Raw genomic sequence first — 19,796 nt, 5'->3', positions numbered from 1 at the left:
AATAGAAATAGAAATAGATGATAGATGATAGATGATAGATGATAGATGATAGATGATAGATGATAGATAGATAGATAGAGATAGATAGATAGATAGATAGATAGATAGATAGATAGATAGATAGATAGATAGATAGATAGATAGATAGATAGATAGATATAGATGATATAGGTCTAGGTCTAGGTCTAGGTCTAGGTCTAGGTCTAGGTCTAGGTCTAGGTCTAGGTCTAGGTCTAGGTCTAGGTAGGTAGGTAGGTAGGTAGGTAGGTAGGTAGGTAGGTAGGTAGGTAGGTAGATAGATAGATAGATAGATAGATAGATAGATAGATAGATAGATAGATAGATAGATAGATGATAGATAGATAGATAGATAGATAGATAGATAGATAGATAGATAGATAGACAGACAGACAGACAGACAGACTTAGATATAGAGATAGAGATGATATAGATATAGATATAGATGTAGGTGTAGGTGTAGGTGTAGGTGTAGGTATAGATGTATAGGTATAGGTATAGGTATAGGTATAGGTATAGGTATAGGTATAGGTATAGGTATAGGTATAGGTATAGATAGATATAGATGATATAGATATAGATATAGATATAGATATAGAGATAGAGATAGAGATAGAGATAGAGATAGAGATAGAGATAGAGATAGAGATAGAGATAGAGATATATAGATATAGATATATAGATATAGATATAGATATAGATATATAGATATAGATATAGATATAGATATAGATATAGATATAGATATAGATATAGATATAGATATAGATATAGATATAGATATAGATATAGATATAGATATAGATATAGATATAGATATAGATATAGATATAGATATAGATATAGATATAGATATAGATATAGATATAGATATAGATATAGATATAGATATAGATATATTTCAAGGAGAATTTCTCCTCAGGAAAAGTGCTCCCAAACCTCCCATAAATGGATTTCCCATCTTTCAACCCATCTCTTATGTTACCCCCATTGACTTACAGTATACAGTGAGAAGTACGCTGGCATTAGACATTCCTACCACATTCTCAGCTATGCACGTAAGCAGGAACCCATTGTCTTCACTGGTTACATTCACCAGGGTTAAATTGATGGAGTGGACATTGGTCCAGTTGGCATTTGTCTGAAAATCACCACCAGAAAGATAGTTAACATAAGATAAAAACAACGGCTCCTACATCCAGTGAATCTCCCAGAATAGCTTTGCCCAAATAAATGAGATTCGACTTACAACAGTTTGTTTAGTGACCATTCAAATTTACAACAGCACTGAAAAAAGTGACTTATGACTATTTCCTCACACTTATGACCATTGCAGCATCCCCACGGTCACACGATCAAAATTCAGACACTGGCCAACTGACTCATATTTATGACAGTTGCAGTGTTTCCAGGGTCATGCAGTCCTCTTTGGTGACCTTGTGACAAGCAAAGTCAATGGGGAAGCCAAGTTCACTTAACAACCAACAGCTGCAGTGATTCACTTAACAACTGTGGCAAGAAAGGTCATAAAATGGGGCAAAATTCATTTAATAAATATCTTGCTTAGCCACAGAAATTTTGGGCTCGATTGTGGCCATAAATTGAGAATTACCAGTATATTCTATATATCTGAAGAGGACCCAGTCTGGAGGACACTGCCTTAAAGCACAACACTAAACCTTTTTATAAATATCCAAAGCCGCCTGAAATTAAGTGATGAAAGGAAGAAAAATCTGCTATATGATCCTCCAGATAGGCTGAATAATTGTTTGAAACTCTTTTGGGGGTGGGGGGGAAAGCAAGGGAAATTGGCTATTAAGCAAAAAATCAAGAACATGGGGGCATAACCTCAAACCAACAGGAGGGAAAGTTCAAAAGTCATGTCAGAAAGTATCACTTTGCAGAAAGAGAAGGTGAAGCTTGGTGCCAGCTTCCAGAGGAGATATGGGTCAAACATCAGTAACCTAATTTAAACATGCATGGATCAAACACATGTCCAACATCCAACAAAAAATTAAAAACTAATAGGAAGGAAGGAAGGAGGGAGGGAGGGAAAGAAGGGAGGGTATCAAGAGGAAGAGGGGAGGGAGGGACAAAGGGAGGCATAAAGGAAGGAAGGAAAGATGGGAAGGAGGTTCAAGAGGAAGAGGGGAGGGAGGGACGAAGGGAGGGACAAGGGTGGGATGAAGGGAGCGACGAAGGAAGGAAGGAAAGACAGGAGGGAGGGAGGTTATCAAGAGGAAGAGGGGAAGGAGGGAGGATGGATGGATGGATGGATGGATGGATGGAAGGAAGGAAGGAAGGGAGGGAGGAAGGAAGGAAGGAAAACAAACTCAAAGGGCAGACTTGATGGACCACTAGGTCTTTTCCTGCTGTCAGTTCCATAGGTTTCTAGGAGGCCTTTAACTTCAGCTTCTTACCTGATGTGTGTTGATAGAGTGCAGATTGACCACAATCCAGTCAACATCTGGCAAAGGAGAACCGGACCCATTGCATGTGATAACAGCATTTTCACCTTCGCAGACAGTCAGATTCACGTGGCTGACACTGATTTCAGGCAAATCTGGAGGAAGCCATCCAACATCAACATGGTTACAACAAGGGACCAGAAGCAGATCAACATAAATTACAAGCCTTGTTTTCCTAAAACTGGTTTTCAATCTAATCTGATTTAGAACGTTGCAAATTGTAAAGTCTGGGGAGACTTAAAAGTATTATACACTTCCCGTGTTACTACAGCATCAATATTTCTTAGGTATTCTGACCTCGATTTCCCAAGAGTAGGAAGCAAACTCCTGGTCCTGAAAAAAAAAACCTTTTATTAATTGACTGTGAATTCTGCTCATTCACATCCAAGTCTTTCTAGGGAGGATTTACAGTCACAGACCTTATCTGGCTTGGAGAGCTGCCAGGCTGATATCTGCAAAACTTGGCAAGGAGTCTCAGAGAGTCACGAACCAATTTAGCAAACTAATTGTCTCCTGCAAACTCCACTCCCCTTTTGCTCCTCTTTTATTTCTTCTGGGAGAGCCATTCATCCTCCACCTGTGGCCTTACTCCCAAGTTGACCCCTATTCTTTAGTTGTTCCCTTCATCTGGCAACTCTGCACATGTGCACACTGGGAACAGGCTCCAGCTGTTCATCTGCCTTACTGATGTCTGACTCTGAAGGCAGCTGATAATTTTCAGATGGCTCTGCCCCGCCCCCTCTCTGCTTCCAACACAGAGCCCTCATCAGAGCCTTCCCCAGACTCCAGGACTGGCCCATGTTCCTCTCCAACTTCTTCACCAGCTCCGCTAGCCACTGGCAGGCTACAACATTGGGGAGAAAATGTATTTTGTGCTACCCTTGTACTGGAAATCTTTGTTTATGTAAGAGATGCTAGACATATTGCAATACACAATGTCCGCATGTACAATTAACTGCAGCAGGATTGCCTTCCTTCTTAACCACTTGACAGGAATGGCAGTGAATGCTGTTGTATTATTTTTTTCCCCTGATTCTTTTATAGGGGAAAATGTACAGCTGGAGTTCATCCAGACACATTTAATCCAAAAATTGAGATAAAACTTTTTTTTTTTTTTGCATATAAGGATTTAATAAGAGTCAGAAGCTGATGGTAAGAAGGATACAGAATGTTCCACATATAACAATAATAGCCATCTTGGCTATGATAAACATTGTTTGAAAATCCATAGATGCAAACCTTGCATGGCAGTTGGCCAAATGAAGCATTCCTTATTTGTCTTTAAGGTACTTTGTTATTATTCCACTTTGTTGGGAATTTTTTTTTTTATAAATAAAGGAATCATTATTTACTAAAGCAAGCTAACTAGGCTGGTCTTCTGGGAACTATTACAAAGTGTGCAAGTTTTTCAAATTACCAATAACTCTTCATCAGGCAAAATAATTAGAGGCCAGGAAAGAGAGAGAGAGAGAGGGAGGGAGGGAGGGAGGGAGGGAGAGAGAGAGAGAGAGAGAGAGAGAGAGAGAGAGAGAGAGAGAGAGAGAGAGAGAGAGAGGCAACAACAAAACAAAACATGTGGCTGATCTTAAAATGACATCTGTCCTAGATTAAATTCTTGATACAGTGAATGTCAGGTTGGCTCGCTTTTTTAAAGCTTTCTGGAAAGGACAAGTGGGTTTTTGCAAATTCCCCATTTGGGGAAATATGCGTTCCACCCAATGGTGGGATTCACATTTTTTTACTACCGGTTCTGTGGGCGTGGTTTGGTGGGAGTGGCTTGGTGGGCGTGGCAGGGGAAGGATGCTGTAAAATCTCCATTCTCACCCCACTCCAGGGGAAGGTTACTGCAAAATCCCCATTCCCTCCCGATCAGCTGGGACTTGGGAGGCAGAGAATAGATGGGGGTGGGGCCAATCAGTGGTGGTATTTACCGGTTCTCCGAACCACTCAAAATTTCCACTACAGTTCTCCAGAACTAGTCAGAACCTGCTGAATAACACCTCTGGTTCCACCTGTTAACACCATTGTGATTCTTTGTAAAATGCATAGATTCCATAGTTTGTAGCTAGTCCTCGACACTCATTCAGTGAGTGTTCGAAGTTACAACAGCACCCAAAAAGTGACTTATGACCATTTCCCACACTTACAACCGTTGCAGCATCCCTGCCGGTCACGTGATCAAAATTTAGATGCTTGGCAACTGGCATGTATTTGTGATGGTTACAGTGTCCCAGGGTCACATGATTCCCCTTTTGCGACCTTCTGACAAGCAAAGTCGATGGGGAAGCCAGGTTCACTTGGCGAAAGTGCTATAACCCCAGTGGTTTACTTAACAACTGTCTTGTTTAGCAACAGAAGTTTTGGGCTGAATAGTGGTCATAAGTCGAGGACTACCTGTATACAGCCAAAGCAAAACACCACAGCTTCTTCACCCCATTATTTAGAAGCTGTTCCCCTAGGCAGTTTTGCTTTGAAGAGGTGTTTTATTACCATGGTCATCCAACTGAAGATTCCTTTTGAAGCCCCACTCATTCCTAATAGACAGGCAGACACACAGGTACATAGAGAAACTTCAACAATATATTCTCGAATACAGCTCATCTGCCTGGAATCTGCACTGCGTATCGGACTTTATTTCAATTGAGTGGGTCCAGATGTATTTCACGAGAAGAGTCCTCCACTCCTCTACTCACAACAGAATTCCCTATGCCACCAGGCTTGAAATTTTGCGCTTGAACAACCTGGAACTATGCCGCCTACAGTCTGATCTAAGCATAGTACACAAAATGGTCTGCTACAACGTCCTACCAGTCAACAACTACTTCAGCTTCAACCGCAATAATACACGGGCAAACAATACATACAAACTCAAGGTAAACCACTCCAAACTCAATTGCAGAAAATGCAACTTCAGCAACAGAGAGGTCAACGCCTGAAATGCTCTACCTGATTCCGTTGTTACATCCTCTAACCCTCACAGCTTCCATCTCAAACTGTTCACCATGGACCTCACCCAATTCCTAAGAGGTCCGTAAAGGGGGCTTGCATGAGCGCACCAGCGTGCCTACCGTCCCTGTCCTACTGTCCCCATTTATTTGTATTCACTTTCATTCATATCCATGTTTATACGTAAACCTGTTATCTTGTACATGTTTGACAAACTAAATAAATAAATATTTTAGAAAGAGTGCAACCCATTCAGGAGTCCTCTTCCACTTTTGCTCCTGCATTTTTTATACACACACACACACACACACACCCCTACCTCAATCAAGTTTCCATAGCAACTTGACATGCTCACTTCCCATTAAACTGATTTAGAATCTTTTTTTTTTTACTCCTTTTACAAGGTTTCCTTTCTAAATAATTGTAATTTTTTTTGTCTTTGAAGTCTCTGGATCATCTGATACCTCTCCTCTTCCAGGTGGGTGATGCCATTTTTTGACTACCCAAACAGCATCCATCACAGCTTGAGTATGAGAAGTAGAGAGAATAATTTAAGAACTGTGGAGTCCTTGGTGTTCTCTGAGCTTGGTTATTTGCAAGGCAGATGTTTTATTACCTAACTTGGTAACATTCATTAGTGACAGTCCAGCATCCATGATGTTATTTAGCTAGGTAATGAAACACATCTGAGAAATCGCCAAATTCAGAGAACACCCGGGATTCCAGAGTTCAAGCCTGAGTTATAGAGGTTATCTTCTATTGGAATAGTTTAGTAAGCCAGTCTCCACTCAAACATGGAGACACAAGCTTGGTTGGAGAAAGTTAAGAATCTGGAACTATGCCACCTACAGTCTGACCTAAGCATAGTACACAAAATTGTCTGTTACAACGTCCTACCTGTCAATGACTACTTCAGCTTCAACCACAATAATACCCGGGCAAACAATCGATACAAACTCAAGGTAAACCATTCCAAACTCGATTGCAGAAAATATGACTTCAGCAACAGAGTGGTCAATGCCTGGAATGCTCTACCAGACTCCATTGTTACATCCTCAAACTGATAGTTTCAACCTGAAACTTTCTACCGTGGACCTCAGCCCATTCCTTTGAGGAATGGGTCTGTAAAGGGGATGTGCATAAGTGCACCAGCGTGCCTACCATCCCTATCCTACTGTCCCCATTTATTGGTACTCATTTCCTTTGTTCATGTTTATACTTACACCTGTTATCTTGTACATGTTCGTCAAACTAAATAAATAAATAATAAATAACAAATAAATAAATAAATAAATAAATAAATAAATAAATAAATAAATAAATAAATAAATAAATAGATAGATAAATAAGAATCTCTTTCTCACTGGATTACTCACACAAGCAAGAAGAACTCCAGTTAAGAGTGGAAGAATCTAAGCAAGAAGAGCTTGCCTTCCAGTTTTCTTGGAAAGAACTGCAGGGGCAGGCAGAGATGGGAATTTATTGCCGTGCTTAGGAAATTAATGTTCAAAAATCCTGCTTAAAAATAATCTAACCCTTGAAGATTACTCCTGTTAGTGTGTTGAGGAATTTCCAGCTGTCTTACAATCCCCTGGAGTTTACAGCTATTTTAGCTGCCTTCCAGAATGTTGTTAAAAATCATTGTGTGGTTGGCATGAAGTTGCATGACTATTTAGCAAGGGAGGAGTAGTGTTTATATCTGTACAATTTCTAGACATTTATTCTGGAGCGGGAGAACTAGATTTGAACTGCCTTTCTCAGCTATATGAATTACATATCATCTTGAATTATTCCATCTTTGGATGATCAAAAGAAGATCAACAGGCTCTCTTCATCTACAACAGATGTGAAGGATCCATAACTACAACATCCAATTGATCCATTCTATGGTGAAATAGGGACATAGTGGCTCAGTGGTAAGATGCTCAGCTTGTCAATCAGAAAGGTCGGCAATTCGGCAATTCGAATCCCTACGGCTGCATAACAGAGTGAGCTCCTGTTACTTGTCCCAGCTTCTGCCAACCTAGCAGTTCGAAAGCATGTCTCTAGTTAACCCTTATTGCATTGTAACAGCTAAGGCTAAACGCCCATCGACCTGAATGATGTTGAGTTGGCTGCACCCATCCAGTCAAATGACCACTGAGCCATGCCTACCCAGCTGGTCATTCCGGCAGAGAACCGGTTGTTAAATTATTTGAATCCCACCACTGGACCCTTCCAACATCTTCTTTGAAATAATATGTGAAAGCAAATTCTCATAAATCAAATCTCTGGTGGAGATTTTGTACTGGAATTCTGGTCAGCAATATATAGCCAAATAGATGTGAGCACGAACATGTTTTTTTTCTCTTAATTTAAATTGATATGGGAAGAAAAGAGGGTATCCTTGGAATTAAGATGCTTAAATTGAAACAGTTTCCTTGGCAACAGAGGGCTCTTTACTACCATCCCGTATTTCCATGCTTAAGAATGGCTATCCTCGCAAGCCTTCCCTCTCATATGGGTGTGTGTGTGCTTTTGCTCCCCACCAAATCAAAAGAAAACCAAACAAATGGAAACTCATGTCATTTGACTTGAATCCTAGGCAGGGTTTTTTATAGCATATTGTTCTCTGTCTTCCATGGGCAACGCTGAGAATTAATCTGGTCCTATCAAAGCTACACTTACTTGGGACTTCATCATTGTCAAGGGTAACATGAAGGCTACTGAAATAATTTTCTCTTTTTAGGAACTGAAACTCAACAGCTCTCCTGGGAAAGTCAAGGACTTGGCTTGAGTAGATGCTTTTACTGCTGATGCTAAACACTTCTAGTAACAAAGATCAGCTTCTACAGACTCTAGGAATGTAGCCATATGCATTACTATGGGTTCAGAAGTTTAAATACTGAAATTCACAACAACAAATGTTGCTTTTATTCTACCATATCAACAAACTGTAAAACAAATGCAGAGAAAAGAATAAAACATATTCATCATAAATAATCACCCCTGCAGTCAACTCTAGGGTAGTCTATCCTTTTTGATATGGCCCTTTGTACAAAAATGGCAGTCTTGCTAATTTTTTCACCCTTCCAACATAACTTATTTATTAGACTTATATACCGCTTCATAGGTGGTTTCTCTAAGTGGTTTACAATTTTTTTAGCAAATTGAGTCAGCAACTTGCCCCCACAGTCCGGGTCCTCATTTCACCCACCTCAGAAGGATGGAAGGCTGAGTCGACCTTGAGCCGGTGAGATTTGAACCGCTGAACTGCAGATCACAGTCAGCTAAAGTGGCCTGCAGTACTGCACCCTAACCACTGCGCCACCTCGGCTCCTAGTAATGGGTTGTAACCTGCTTTTGATGCTGGACTGTGGATGCCACATGCCCTCAGTTTACATAGGCACAAAGAATCAAGACCATACGTTAAGTTGCAATTGAGAAGATTTATCGCTCAAGCCTATATATAAGATTAAAATGCAAGACTAAATTAATCCCAGATTAGGGTCAATGAAATTCAATAGGGGTTGGACTGAGACCATTTGTGGGAATGTAATAACTCTAGCCTGATGACTTGCTTGACTCCATCATCCCCACAGCCCAGCTCTGCCTGACCTTCTCTTACATGATTTTTGTTTTCTCCCAGAATGCCTGTTTTTCTTATTGCTAGCTCCAGCCTTAATTGACATAGAAATGCATACATGTGCATGTTCTCAAGCATTTGTTGTTGTTAGTTGCGAAATCAGGTCCGACCCATCACGACCACATGGACAACATTCCTCCAGGCCTTCCTGTCCTCTACCATCCTTTGGAGTCCATTTAAGCTCATGCTGACTGCTTCAGTGACTCCATCCATCCACCTCTTTCTCTGCCGTCCCTTTCTTCTTTTGCCCTCAATCTTACACAGCATGAGGCTCTTCTCCAGTGAGTCCTTCCTTCTCATTAGGTAGCCAAAGGACTTGAGTTTCATCTTCAGGATCTGGCTTTCTAAAGAGCAGTCAGGGTTGATCTCCTCTAGGACTGACTGGTTTGATCATCTTGCAGTCCAAGTCCAGTCTTCTCCATAGTTCAAAGGTCTCAATTCTTTGGCGCTCAGCCTTTCTTATGGTCCAACTTTCACAGCCATCCATTGCAACTGGGAAAACCATAGCCTTGACTATATGCACTTTTGCTGGCAGGGTGATGTCTCTGCTTTTTAGCATTTCAAGCATTTAGCATCTAATATCTATATCCTTCTATCTCCTACGCAAAAGTACATAGTTCAGTCATAACTTTAATTAGTATTTTGCTTGGAGTTAGAAGAGTTATAACTTTCGTAGTCTTGATAAAAATCTACCCAGCATTAATTAATCTTAATTAAAGAAAGAGAGACATGAGTGTCGAATTTGAATCTTTATAGCAAGGAAGGAATCTTGATTCTTGCACCAAGAATTTTATTCAGTTCTGCTTTGCTTTTTGTTCGATGCATGAGTATATCAGATGAGATGTATACAGTATTTGAATATTTGAAAAGCATCCGGACATGGGTGGATCCATAGTGCATTAGTTTTACTTTGGAAGCAAGACCAGGCAATGTAGAATTCCAATATCCGGGGACAAATCTGGATGGGAATAATTTTAGGAGCATTTCTCCTTATGTATTATTCAAGCGCTATGTGAGGATTTTTGCCCAGAGGCACATAATAGAAGCTAGTAGCCATGCATCTCATTGATGCTCTGGTTCTTATCTTTTCCATCTGTTCTTTCTTTAAAAAGAAAAAGAAAAAGAAAGAAAGAAAGAAATGCATACAACTCTAGAGTCCACAGAAGAGAGCCACAAAGATGCAGCTGCTCAAAATCTCAGGAGGCTCCTAATCAATGACACACAAGGTGACCAAACCAAAGATCCACTGATGGGAGGATGAGAGAAAAGCTGCAACAACTACTACAGCATAAAAGATAGCAACACTCTGCATAGGCACATCAGTGGACACATGTGCAGATTAGGCGGAAAGTTATCTGAGAAATTTGAACTTGGAGAAGAAATTGATCTGACTTGTACTTCCTAGAGAAATGGGCAGATCCAAATACATTTATTAACCTACTTTGAATGTATCCAAAATATCCCAGTTAAGTTCTTAGCGCAAAAATAGAAATAGTAAAAGCCATTTTGAAATCTGTATCTTAGAAATTCATATTTATATGTGTGTGAGAGAAGATGATAGATGGATGGATGGATGGATGGATGGATGGATGGATGGATAAACAGATAGATGGATGATTGGATAGATGATGACTGGATGAATAGATGATAGATAGATAGATGATAGACAGATAGATAGATAGATAGATAGATAGATAGATAGATAGATAGATAGATAGATAGATAGATAGATAGATAGATAGATAGATAGATAGATACGCTAGACAAACAGGCAAACAGGGATATTAAATGGGCCCAACCAGGAGTGAATGTACGTGAAATGAAAATGGATCAGAGATTCATTGATGCATATAGTGAATCAATTAAGAGATGTGGGGAAAACAAGTTCTCTAATTATCCTAGGGCAGATTTTTCTCCTGGTCTCTTGAAAAAAAAATAATTCTCTATGCACCTCAATTTTCTAATTCTTATTCACTGATGTATATCAGTAACAATTAGCAAGAAATAATAATAATCACTGCACCCCACTCGTTTGCCACTCTCCCCAGTTTTCCAGACATAATCAGGATTGCATGAGCACCAGCAAACTCATATGCTGCAGTATTTTTGGATTTCCAGGTAAAGTCATTACAACTCTGTATACACCCACACACCAATATCCCTGAAATTGTGGCGTTCCTTTGAGCATGCTGATCCCCTCTGTATTGGCAATGACTCAAAGCCTGAATATCAGAAGTAGAAAGAAGGATAACAATGCTGGAAGATCAACAGGCGCCTAATTATATGTGCTTCCTTACCACACTGGTTGATATTCAGCTCCTGTATGGGTGTGTGGCTGGTCTCCATGCTCGTGCAGTACAAGTCCTGGTTCTGCAAATTGGCTTCTTCTCTCTCCTGCCACAGCTGGATCCAACGGATATCACAGCTGCAGTTAAAAATATTGTTTTCCAACTTCCTGTGTAGAAAGAGAATGTTGGGATTGTGAGAAAAGAGGAGCAAAAAAGAAGGCAAAACACTCAGACGACAAGATGGGAGAAAAGCAGATCTGTATCCCAGTCCAGGTATGATATGATGGCGATGATAATATTAAAATCTGATTCATTTAGCATCTGCTTCCATGAGAGTCAACCGCATTGTATGACAGGTATAGATAGGACATTGCTAAAATTCTCAACAGAGAATTTTAGAATTTTTCATTTGTGCGGTAGAATAACAGAAGATCTTGGGGGTAAACAATAAACAGTAACAGAGTTGGAAGGGACCTTGGAGGTCACCTAGTCCAACCCCCTGCTCACACAGAAGACCTGTACTAGGCATTCGAACCACTGAACTGCTGACCCTTCTGATCAACAAGCTCAGTGTCTCTTCTGGTCCAACCTCCTGTGCAAGCAGGAAACCCTATAAGATTTCAGACAAATGGCTGTCCAATCTCTTCTTAATCAACAATCATTTGGATTAAATCAACTAAACTTCAGTTGATTAATCTATTGGATTCTATGGAAAACCTTACAACCATTATTAGCTTAGTGTACAGGTAACAAAGCAGTACTGGGATGGATCAGAAAAGACCATCATTACTGAATCATCCTCACTGAATTTAAGTCATAGCTGTTTTTTCCCCCCTTTGAAATATGTATCTCCTGTTTCTTGTTCTAAACACCTTGACATTCATAAGGTCACGCAGGGATCATGAGTTTTCATTTAGCTTGTCTCCTCTTCTCCTTGCCCAGACAGGCTCAATAAATTCAGGGCTCTATCCATAATACCCCTGTCTTATTGCATTGACGATAAGCTCCTGCTGCTCGGCGAGATGAGGCAACTTACAACCCATCATGCAATTTAATTGAATGGAGCAGCCAGCTTTGTATACTGTTTGACCTCATTGACCCAGCTGGCAATGCTGATGTTTTAATGTACTCGGTTTAAAAGACACTTACATTTTATATACTGATATTTTTTATTATTATTGATTTTTTTTTACAACTGGCAGTATTGCTATATGCCTGAAAGTATATTTACTTTTGCTCAAGAGTTTCCAGTTTCCATGCAAAATGATAATGTTGAGAGATCCCATGTGGGCATCTAGAAGCTAAATCAGAGTATTGGGACACTGGTGAAATTTTGAAATAGAAGCAGACATAACATTAAAAGTGATAGGAATGACAGGAAGCCAAAAACAGGGGCCAAGCTGGCTCACGTTCTTTATAAGTTTTTAAACATCTTTGCTATGAAGTAGAGCTGGAATAACTGGACCATGACTGGTTGTAATGCCAAAATGAAAGGCAGGGTGAGAACATTATTGGTGGTTGGAAACCATGTATTAAGTTTTATACTGAAGGCAGAAAGAGGCTTGACTTTCTGCTTGTTCAGTGTATTAAGACTCCTTTCTTTCTTTTTCTTTCTTTTTCTTTCTTTTTCTTTCTTTTTCTTTCTTTTTCTTTCTTTTTCTTTCTTTTTCTTTCTTTTTCTTTCTTTTTCTTTCCATCCATCCATCTATCCATCTAGTTCTATTATCTATCTATCTATCTATCTATCTATCTATCTATCTATCTATCTATCTATCTACCTACCTACCTACCTACCTACCTACCTACCTACCTACCTACCTACTTACCCACCCACCCACCCATCCATCCATCCATCCACCCATCCATTCATCTATCCATCCATCCATCCATCCATCTAGTTCTATCTATCTATCTATCTATCTATCTATCTATCTATCTATCTATCTATCTATCTATCTATCTATCTATCTATCTATCTATCTATCATCTCCATCCATCCACCCACCCACCCACCCACCCGTGCATCTATGCATTCATCTATCTATCTATCTATCTATCTATCTATCTATCTATCTATCTATCTATCTATCTATCTATCTATCTATCTATCATCTATCTAGCCAGCCAGCCAGCCAGCCAGCCAGCCAGCCAGCCAGCCAGCCAGCCAGCCAGCCAGCCATCCAACAAGTTCTATCTATCTATCTATCTATCTATCTATCTATCTATCTATCTATCTATCTATCATCTATCTATCTATCTATCTATCTATCAGCTATATCATCTATCCATCCATCCATCTATTCATCTATCCATCCATCCATCCATCTATTCATCTATCAATCAATCAATCCATCCATCCATCTAGTTCTATCTATCTATCTATCTATCTATCTCTCTCTCTCTCTCTCTCTCTCTCTATCTATCTATCTATCTATCTATCTATCATCTAATCTTTCATTCTACCAAATTTATACAACCACCCATCTTCCAGAAAACTAATCTGTGTGGTATGCAACAACTCAGACATATCCTCTAATCCATATTTTGTTTATTTGATGCCTTCTTCTCATTAATGCCCAGAGAAATAGCTTTTGATTAGGTTGGTTGGGTATCATGGTAAGAGAAGAAATCATCCAACTGGGGAAGGATAACCTGGAAGAAAGCTTTATTTGACACACACACAAACACACACACCCATCTCATATCCAACAACTCTGGGCAACTTATAGCATAAAAACAGAAAAGATATTAAATATATTGAAATCAACAGTCATGGAATACAGTAGATTTATATTTTATCAAGTTGCTATGTTTGTCACCTTTAAGTAGCAAGAAACAAGACCACAGTATTCTCAGCTCTTTAATCCAGATAACTGTTGTGTTAACAGCCAGTCTGTTTAATAGCCAAAGTTTTGAACTGGGACCAGGGAGCCTGGATCTAATCCCTATTTTTCCATAAATCTCATCAGCTGATTAGGGCAACTCACTATTTCTTAGTATAATCTATTTTAGAGGGTTCCTGTGGGATTAGAACGTGGGAGATATACTTTGTATATCCCTTTGAGTTCAAGAAATATGAAATTAAATTTAATGTGAAGGGGAAGGAGGGTGCTATAATATTAAGACAAGAAAATATCTTGGTCTAAATCAGTGCTTCTCAAACGTGGCAACTTGAAGAGGTGTGAATATCAACTCCCACAATTCTCCAGCCAGCCCTATTGAATTGACATCCATACATCTTTCATGTCACCAAGTTTGAGAAACATGGGTTTAATGGGAAGAATCCCATAATTTGGAGCCCAGTTCCTTTGCTCGCCAATTATATGTTCTGGCTTGCAGCCATTGTCCTTCCAATGGTTTTTTTCCCCCCTACTTCCATGAATTTATGCATGGGCTTAGCACTGTAAACAATTCCAAAGTGAAAAATAAAGATATTATAAATACTTTTTTCCCCCTGAAACTGGTCTGCTAGTGAGAGCTACTACTGCAGCCCTTCAGGAGCAGAATTGTAAGTAATATAACACAGCCTTTCAGATCATTCTTAATGCATGGGACTCTCCTATGAATAATGTAAAAGCTATGTAGAGGGAGGAGAGGGACTCTTCCACTGGCTTGGCCTAGCAGTATTGATAGTATAATGCAGCCTAATGGCAATACTTAAGAGAGCTTTTGTGTAAATTAACTCCCAGCATTTTGCTGGACATAGCACATGTTAATAGTGTACTAGTCTTCTGCTCCTTTGGGACTTAACAAGTGTTGAGTTTCTTCCTCTTTTAGATATATATCCCTTGGCCACCTCCTATGTAAATATCAGGAGAGTGCAAAGTGGAAGTGTTAACACTGCATTCAGAGTGACAGACTGATCTATTTCTCCTCCACACTTCATTTGTGCTATAGATGAGGTCTTCTCTACTTCACAAAGCATTGAGGAATGGCTGGCCATCTTTATGGGTACTTGAGAGACCGCCTCCTGCCAATTACCTCCTTACGACCTATTAGATCACACAGATTAGGCCTCCTCCGAGTTCCATCCGCCAGTCAGTGTCGACTGGCAACTACGCGGAGGAGAGCCTTTTCAGTAGTAGCTCCGACCCTTTGGAACGATCTCCCCGTGGAGATTCGTACCCTCACCACCCTCCAGACCTTCCGCACAGCCCTCAAGATCTGGCTATCCCGTCAGGCCTGGGGTTAAAGAGTATAATCCGTCCCCTCCCGAATGATGAATGAATGTTGCTTCTATTTTTAATTACGTATTGTTATTATATGTCATTGTGTGTACTCCCTTCCCTATACGTTGTAAGCCGCCCTGAGTCCCCTCAGGGAAAAGGGCGGCCTATAAATAAATTTATCTACAATCTACAATCTACAATCTTATGGCCTCCTGTTCTCAGTATACAAACATTCAACCTACATAGGGATGCTCTTCAACTTATGACCAGTTGCTTAGCAACCGTTACGACAGACACCCCCCCCCCAAAAAAAAACAGATATTCAATTTTGAAGTTACAATGTTCACACTGCCCCCAGGTCACATAATTGCAGTACGGGTGCTTGGAAACTAGATGTTTGCAGCATCCCGCAGTCATGTGATCACATTTTCAATATTTTTTGCTGGTTTCCTGCATTTATGTCTGCTTTCTGGAAAAAAATCCCCATTCATTGGGTACAATGGATTTCCTTAATGACTGTGGCATTCACTTAATGACTGTCACAAAAAATGTCATAAAGTCAGGTTTAGTCATATGGCGCCCAGCTTAATGAACACAACTGCATACATCTATAATTCTGAGCTCAATTACAGTCGAGCTCAATCTGCAATTGAGCTCCGAATTATAATTGTAAATCGAGGGCTCTCCGTAGAAGAGTCACCCTGAACCACGAGATGGGCAGCAAGTAAATTTGCTAATAAAGAAATAAAGAAATGCATAAATAAATATGAATGAAGCAAAGGAGAGTGGCTTGTCTGTTAACTGTTTAGGTTATTTTACTTTGAGGGGTGGTTTTCTTACTTGCATCATTATGCTTTCCAACTCTGCACACAGCTGGAAATGAATAGAATTGAATAGAGCTCAAAGTGGCCTTGGAGGTCTTCTAGTCAAGCAGGAGACCCTATATCATTTCAGACAATTAGTAGTCCAGTCTCTTCTTAGAAACCCCCAGGGATGAGGTTTATGAGTCATGGTGGCACAGTGGTTAGAGGGCAGTACTGCAGGCTACCTCAGCTGACTGCCAGCTGCCTGCAATTTGGCAGTTCAAATCTCACCAAGCTCAAAGTTGACTCAGCCTTCCATCCTTCTGAGGTGGGTAAAATGAAGACCCAGATAGTTGGGGGCCATAGGCTGGCTCTGTAAACCACTTAGAGAGGGCTGTAAAGCACTGTAAAGTGGTATGTAAGTCCAAGTGGAATTGCTATTGCTATGAAGCCCCCAGCTTGAGGGCAAGCTGTTCCATTGGTTGATTGTTCTTGCTATTAGGAAGTTTCTCCTTAGCTCTAGGTTGATTCTCTCCTTGTTTAGTTTCCATCCTTTGTTTCTTGTCCTGCCCTCTGATGCTTGGGGGTTGACCCCCTCTTCTTTGTGGTAGCCCACTCAAATACTGGAATACTGCTATGATGTCACCCCCTACTGCTTCTTTTCTCTAGTCTAGCCCAACCCAAATCCTGCAACCATTCTTCACCAAGAACATCCCTCTGCAGCTAGGAAAAGTCTGCCAAAGGTGCTAAAGGAATGAGAAAGAAGTTCAATTGCAAATTCTTCTTCGTCAAATTGGTTGAAACCTGATGCATCAGGAGGATGAATTTCTTCCCTTCAACAAAGAAGAAACTACAAAAGCTACGTTTCCATGTAGGAGGAGGAGGGGAATTCTATTCTTAGCAAGCTTTTCAAAGTCATTTTTCTTTCAGTTGCGGCCATCTGCTTATGAAGCTGGAAGCTGGAACTGGACCCAGGCTGGAAATTTCCTCTTCAGGAGATGTGATTCAGCACCAGTTTATTTTTGGAAAGGGCAAGTGAGTTTAAGGTAGCATTTTAAATTTTTCTAAGAGTAGTGAAGAAAAAAAAAGAGAGTGCAGATGGGACAAGCATGGAGGGAGGCTTGTTTTACAATGAAGGATTCAAGGAAGGATTCAAGACTCCCGAGAAAGCAAAGGGCTATGATTGGGTTGTTCTCAGAAACGTGGCATGAGTATTAACTTTAAGCATGTCATTTGTTGAATAAAGATTTAAAAGATCATTACTCTTGAATTTGTTTTTCTACCGTCTTCTTCAGTCTGTTAAAAGCACCTTTGTTTTTATGGTTGGGTTTCCAAGAAAAAAATAGCAGGTTACAGATTTCTCATGATGAGGAGATGCTGTTCCTTCCCTTCATGTGAAGCTGAGACAGACAAAAGCTGTCTCTGAATGTCTCATCTTTCATTGTTGAGAGTCCCTTGGACTGTAAAGAGATCAAACCAGACAATCCTAAAGGAAATCAATCCCGACTGTTCTTTGGAAGGACGGATGCTGAAGCTGATGCTCAAATGCTTTGGCCAACCAATGGGGAAGAGAGGACTCCTTGGAGAAGACCCTGATGTTTGGGAAAGATGGGAGGCAGAAGGAGAAGGAGATGGCAGAGGATGAGATGGTTAGATGGTATCATCGATGCAATGAAGATGAATTTAGGCAAACTTCGAAAGGCAATGGAGGATGAGGGGACCTGACTTGCATTGGTTCATGGGATCATGAAGAGTCAGACAGGACTTCGCAACTGAATAACATGTCTCTCCAATCTTTCTTATCTTCCCTGGCTTCTATAAAATACCAAAGGGAAGATGGAAGATGGAAGAAGGAAGACGGAAGATAAGGAGTGTTCTCAGATTGGGAAGTGTGTATGGCAAAGGAGACTTCAGAGTGATGGTCAGATGTGCAAAAGAAAACAACAACACTGTCGTTGTTATTGCTGTAAAGTTGTGTTGTATTGTATATTTTGACAGTAAAGTAGAACACCTTAGGAAGAAAAGGTATGAGAAATGACAAAGCAGATGTCAGGCCTGGAAGCCATCTTTTGCATTGGGCCTTCCAGCCTGCCACATTCAACATTGTGGGAAAATGGTAAGGGGGGTTATATTGAGTATGGGAGATATATAGTCAAAATAACATTCCTTTCTGAGAGAGTTAAGGACGTCTTGCCCTGCACCTGGAGCAATGTGATTGGGAGGCATCTCCAGTTGGGATGGTGTCTGATTGGACCATGGGATGGACAGGGGGTTATTGGGTAGTGGTGGGATTCAAAATGTTTTATGACCGATTCTGTGCATGTGGCTTGGTGTGTGTGGTGTGGCTTGGTGGGCATGGATTGGTGGGCGTGGCATGTAAAATCTTCCATACCCTCCCCATTCCAGGGGAAGGTTACTGCAAAATCCCCATTTCCTCCCGATCAGCTGGGACTCAGGAGGCAGAGAATAGATTGGGCCAGTCAGAGGTAGTGTTTATCAGTTCCCTGAACTACTCAAAATTCCCATGACTGGTTCTCCAGAACTGGTCAGAACCTGCTGAATACCACCTCTGGTGCCGGGCAGGGACTTGAACTTCCATTTGGGAGGGGAAAACCTAAAAGCTTCCAGATAATAAAATGGAACACTGAGGAAACTCAATCTTCATAATCTTCTTTCATTAGAGGTGTTATTTGGAACCCTGACAGCAGATTTTGGCAGAACGTTGGATCGTGCTCTACCATGGAAGACATTCCTCCAATTAACTCAACTAAATTGACAAGGAAGTATAATGGGAGAGATATACTGTGTCTACCTTGACTGTTTCCTGCTTATATCCCAATGCATGCAAGTCTGAATCAGGAAAGCATAGCAGAGTGAAAAAAAGATGGACATAGAAGCCAAGTTAGTAGTAGACATATTTTCTTTAAGGTACACTGGAGTGTCTAAACCGTAGGCGGGCAAAGCCAAGACAAGTATAGGAAACTAGAAATCACTAATTTCTAAACACACATATGCACAAAATTAACAGCACCTTCAAAATATGGGGGAAAATAAACAATTTTTTAATGCAATGGAAGAACATTTATCAAGCCTTAGAAAGCCAGAAAATCTGGATGATAATTACAGAAAACCTGTATGCAGAAAGAGGTATGTTATGGCTCTCAAAGCATTCTCTCAAAGCTGCTTTAGGAACTAATACAGACCTTGCTTCTAAAGAGTCCTGGTGGCGCAGTGGTTAGAATGCAGTATTGCACTCTAACCACTGCGCCACTGTGGATCAACCCTCTTACGCAGGCCTGCCTGGTATCTATGTTCCGTAAACCCTGGATCTACTTAAAATCCAATCTGAAAATGCCAGACATCCATTGCCACAAACCATTTCTCTTCCTTCAAACTATTAACTGAAATAGGGGAAGAAAATGTTTATGTTACCATTAACACAAAGGATCAATGCCAATGACGGTGTTTTAGCCAAAGAA

At 40.4% G+C, this 19,796-nt stretch overlaps 1 protein-coding gene across 4 annotated transcripts in view; it reads right to left on the bottom strand.

Moving 5' to 3' along the window:
* Window positions 1-19,796, bottom strand: part of NTRK3 (neurotrophic receptor tyrosine kinase 3) — a 460,883-nt gene that overhangs the window by 281,177 nt on the left and 159,910 nt on the right. For all 4 annotated transcript variants that reach the window (XM_087704304.1, XM_087704303.1, XM_087704306.1 and 1 more), the window contains exons 5-7: window positions 11,355-11,512; window positions 2,439-2,581; window positions 1,018-1,159 (exon numbers count right to left, since the gene is read on the bottom strand). In XM_087704304.1, the coding sequence (XP_087560430.1) occupies window positions 1,018-1,159; window positions 2,439-2,581; window positions 11,355-11,512 (443 nt within the window). The remainder of the gene's footprint in view (window positions 1-1,017; window positions 1,160-2,438; window positions 2,582-11,354; window positions 11,513-19,796) is intronic.

The sequence above is a fragment of the Thamnophis sirtalis genome, unplaced genomic scaffold (genome assembly GCF_051295495.1).
Source record: "Thamnophis sirtalis isolate CommonGarterSnake01/CBP01778 unplaced genomic scaffold, rThaSir2_p1.2 scaffold_2, whole genome shotgun sequence".
Classification (NCBI taxonomy): Eukaryota; Metazoa; Chordata; class Lepidosauria; order Squamata; family Natricidae; genus Thamnophis; species Thamnophis sirtalis.
This window is presented reverse-complemented; position numbering and strand designations above follow the sequence as displayed.